General features: G+C 42.6%; 1 protein-coding gene across 2 annotated transcripts; it reads left to right on the forward strand.

Annotated features, from left to right (window-relative positions):
• Window positions 1–46: 46 nt before the first annotated feature.
• On the forward strand, window positions 47–3,411 carry LOC123965486 (lymphocyte antigen 75-like). 2 transcript variants are annotated; one of them, XM_046042003.1, is made up of 5 exons: window positions 47–287; window positions 1,320–1,700; window positions 1,786–2,142; window positions 2,263–2,354; window positions 2,539–3,411. In XM_046042003.1, the coding sequence occupies exons 2-5, from the start codon at window positions 1,376–1,378 to the stop codon at window positions 2,641–2,643; spliced, it is 879 nt and encodes a 292-aa protein (XP_045897959.1). In that variant the 5' UTR covers window positions 47–287; window positions 1,320–1,375; the 3' UTR covers window positions 2,644–3,411. The 2 variants fall into 2 exon arrangements, with proteins under 2 accessions (XP_045897959.1, XP_045897960.1); XM_046042004.1 differs by lacking the exon at window positions 47–287 and having other exon boundaries at window positions 1,181–1,700.
• Window positions 3,412–4,677: the final 1,266 nt, after the last annotated feature.

Below are 4,677 nucleotides of genomic sequence, written 5' to 3' on the forward strand. Positions count from 1 at the left end.
CCAACAGGCCCTTTTGTATGCGATTCATTATAGATCATTAGTTTGTGCGACTGTATTGTATAACTTTGGTTGTGCTTGTGTAAACCCTGGTTACAGCCCTGCATGAAGTTAGTTACTTGCACCACTGCAGTCTATAATCTCATTAGGCCAGCATCTTTGGCCTCAAACCAACACAACCCAGGAGAGGGTCACTACCGGCCACTTGTCACTTCTTAGTGAGTTCCATAGGCTTAATCCAAAAGCTTAATCCATAGAGCGACCTGCTCACGATCAGTCAGCTGCTACAGGTAGTGTAAAATTACAATGGCAAGAACACATTTTAAACCTGTTTTAAATGGTATTAAAGAGGTCGTGTTCTGCTTTTTGTCTTTTTCCCTCTCCTTTATTGAGTTATATTCCTTTTTTGTGCTTGTAACATGTTTGCAAAGTGAAAAAGCCCAAAGTGAGTTCCCATCTCCCACAGAAAACTCTGCTCTGAACTGAAAACAGCTTGTTTGTAGTCCAGCCGCCTGTCAATCAGGCCAGTGACTCGTACTCTTGGCACTGTGCAAATTTAACCAGCGCCGCTGAAAAAGCTTATCAGGAGTCGGCTGTTCACTTTCTCTGCTGAGTACATTAGTTTGAAGCCTGTTGTTCTCTAGACAAAGTTATCAGCCTGTTAAAATGACAGTTAACGTGAGTTACAGATGCACCTAGCTAAGCTAACTAGCTAGCTCTGCACACGGCCGTTAGCTCCACCTTCTCGTCACTTCCGGGGACTTCCTGGTTGCAAAAACTCGATATAATCGGCCAAACTCAAGGCTTCAAAACGGCAGTCCACAAACCAACGGGTGACGTCACCATGACTACGTCCATTTCTTATACACAGTCTATGGGATGAAAGATCCTTTTGTTACAGATTAATAACTCACCGCTCTGAAACTCTCGCTCCAGTCCATGTTGCTAAGCTGGTCGGCAACATGTACAGCTGAACCCGAGCTGTTTCTGATTGGCTAGTAGTCCTTAACTAGGAACTGAGCATGTGCAACTCCCAACAAAGATCATGTAGAGACAAGATGTATCACTCCGTAGCTAAAACGAAGCCTTCAACACAGGGTGAAAAGAGGAGCTGCAGCAACGTGCAGTGAAATGAAACCATGTAAACCTGTTCTGAACCCCTAAATATGATTTTGAACCTGAAAATGAGCAGAATACCACCTCTTTAATGTTATAAAGATCCAATCAGCCCACCGACAAATTAAACGCTTCAGTAATGTAAACAGACAAACTCAGACTGTGAATACAAGCTTTAACAAATCGAACACTTGTTCCCCTCATAGGCTGGGACATCTCCGCCTCATGCCTCCTCCATCACTACCACTATGTTGCTGGTCCTATGAACTGGACTGAAGCTCAGACCTACTGCAGAAAGACATACACAGACCTGGCCACCATTGAAAACACTGAAGAAGTGAATCAACTTATCAACACAGTTTCCTCTTCTGGTCTCAGCTCTGATGTCTGGATTGGCCTGTACACTAAAATCAACTGGAGGTGGTCAGACGGCTACACGGGGACAGGAGCTGGATTTAGGAGCTGGCATAACTATGAAAACGAACCAAACTTTAAAGCAGCTTCTGAATTCTGTGTGACCACTTCAAACAGTGGAGTTTGGTGGGATGATAGATGCTCTGGACAATTTCCATTTATCTGTTACAGAGGTAAGAATTTAACAGCGTCTATTTTGACCTAGAATAAATATTGTTTCAAAATTACCTGAACAATTCCCTTTTTTTTTTACTGCAGGAACACAGCTGGACCCTGAATTTGTTGCTGTGAAAGAACCAATGAGTTGGTCCAGTGCTCAGAGTTACTGCAGGAAGAACTTCACAGACCTGGCCAATGTGAGGAACGACACTGAGAAACTGAAGATCGCGAGCTTGGTGCCATATGGATATGGATATGTGGCATGGTTTGGTTTGTTCAGAGATCCTGACATGTACTGGTCTGATGGGAGTGGCTTCTCATTTTCATACTGGAACACAGATATTAACCCATTAGGCTCGATGAGTGTCGCATGTGGTGCTGCTTTGCAGAGTTCAGGAAGTTGGAAGTTTCTTCCCTGTGAAACCAGATTACCATTTGTCTGCTACAGCGTCCATGGTGAGTACTGAGCTTCATGGAAGAGAGAGAATAACTGATGTTAAACTGTACTGCTGCTCAGTTACATGTATGAGTCTGGAAGCTAATTCCACAGCATGTTCCTCTGTGTCTACGCACCAGTAAGGAGGCAGGCGGTAAAGCTGAGGATAAAGCTGGAGGACTCCTCTGTGGATCTGAATGACCCTGCTGTGAAAGCAGACATGCTGAAAAAGGTGAGTCTCCAAAATCCACCGTGAGACACTTGCAAACTGTTCATTTTCTGGGCCTGTTGTTTTGTTTGGCTGTGTGTCTTTCTTGATTTCCCGTGGACAGCAGGCCAAACTAAAGCTAAAGCTCTCAACAAACAATGTAGATTTGAGCAAATGTGTCAAACTGGCTGCCATTTGTGTTTCGCAGCTCCAGGACAGGCTGAAGGAGAAAGGGGTGAGTGGAGTCACCCTGAAGTGGAGAGAGCAGCCTGATGGGAAAGTCTTCCACAAGGAGGACAAGCCTGAGCTCTAATGGCGCGTTCCAGACCGGTCGGAACTGGGATATTTCCCAGTCGGAACTCCCGACCTCAAAGCGTTTCAGGTGCATGACGCCAAATGTAAACGATAAACATGGCTGACCAAACTTATGTTTCTTTATATACACAGTTACACCCTCAGCAGTGCACTTGGTGTTTATTAAAAACAAGTGATAAATATACGTTACTCGTTAACTGTGTATCCTTCTAGCTTCATCAGTTGGTAATCCTCAAAGTCAGCAAAGGTTTTATGGGATATTTCCAAATGACTTCACATGTCTGGGTATTTTTAACACTTTCCTGAATAACTTTTGGGCAGAGAACATGACTTTCACAGATTGTTTACTGTAACCAGCTACCAACATATTTCTACAATCAGTTTACATGCAGAACAAGTTTTACTACTTGATACTAGTATGTAATACTTTACTTTGCCTTTTAGTTCATGGTTTACACATTCACACGGTGTGCTTCCACGAGAGCTGCCGTTGTTGTGTGACATCATTCAGCTGCTACTCGTGAAGTCGGAGTACAGATTTTTCCACAAGCAGGAAATCCGACTTCACTTTTTCTAGTTGGAGGTTGGAAATGTCCCAGTTCCGAGTTGCCTGGAACGCAGCATAAAACTAAAATATAACTGTACTTCTGTTTATTTGTAGTCCTTGGTGAATGTACTCTCTATCTGCTAATACACACAGCACATTATTATCACTGTACTGAGTGCTTAACCAGAACCCCGAAAACATCCTGTAGACTGTCAGAAGAGTTTTGTCCCTCATCATCAATATTACTTCATTTTCTTCATAATAAAACATATATGTGACGTGGCTTTGGCTTCAAGTTTAGTTTGTTAACCGACCTTTCAGGGGGTAAAGGAAAACTTAGCAAACAGCTGCTTATTTACACATCTTAGCATTTGATTGGAGTTTGTTTCTGGGCACCTGATAAAATAGTATTAAGTCTTTTTTAGCTCTGATTTTGGTCTCTAACAATATCCTGAAGGAAAAATCTGGAGCTATCTTAGCTGCTAAACTGTGTCAGTCTGCTTTTTGGTGCTTAGCTGGTAGTGTACAATGTGTTTTTAGAGCTTTTTCACTGAACATGCTGCAGCACTGTGAGGGTGAATGAAAACAGTAAAGCTGGAGGCCAGACAGCTAAACAAGGAGCTGAAACTCACTATAAAGCTCTTCAAAGCTGAGTGGAGCTGCAGATTTGGGTGATAATTCTATGTAGCTTCATTCTACAAGGTTACAAGATACAGATGATGCCAAGATTAAGACCCCGAGGATCCTCAGGGAAAAAGCAGTCCTACTATCTGTGTTTGATATTTTCTTTTATCTGGACGGTACCATCCGTCCCTGTTTTAGTGCGTAACATAACGGCCTACATGCGACACATACTGACTGGGAGGAGTGGACTTAAATTGGTGAAAGCAGGTCGTTACTACAAGTCAAGACATCAAGAGGTTAATATTAATAACTAAATAATTCTCATAGAAAAGGACAAAGGAGAATTAGAAACACTACACATGTTCACATAGGCTGAAACAAAAGCGTGACCGAGAGAAACATGTAAAACAAATACAACAGTTGCCATGGCAACAGTGAAAACTCAAAACTTTTGTAACTGAGCATCGTGGAGGTGTTTTGTTTTTAGGAGCATCTGGTTAACACGTTAGGAGGAATACATAAAAGTAAAGCGTACGAACATCAGAAAAATGCACTTCAAATAAACGTTAAAATTAAAATGGCCGACTTCCTGTTGGGTTAAGGGCGGGGCACCTGATGCTGAAGATGTGACGTGTGCCTAGAAAACTTTGCCCATCTAGAGGACTACTAAACTATAAAATCTTGAAATTTATTAGTGGGCGCTGTCGAGCCCCCGTGCCACCCCCAAGCCTAAAGGTGCTTTCAAACCAAAAGCAACGTGAGCGTTCGGTGCGATTAAGTCAACAGAAGGCAGACACCTTTCTTTTCTTAATGGTTATCTCTTCTGTTAGAGTCTGGAGGGTAAATATATGGTCCAAAAAA

The sequence above is a fragment of the Micropterus dolomieu genome, unplaced genomic scaffold, assembly GCF_021292245.1.
Source record: "Micropterus dolomieu isolate WLL.071019.BEF.003 ecotype Adirondacks unplaced genomic scaffold, ASM2129224v1 contig_9843, whole genome shotgun sequence".
Taxonomy (NCBI): Eukaryota; Metazoa; Chordata; class Actinopteri; order Centrarchiformes; family Centrarchidae; genus Micropterus; species Micropterus dolomieu.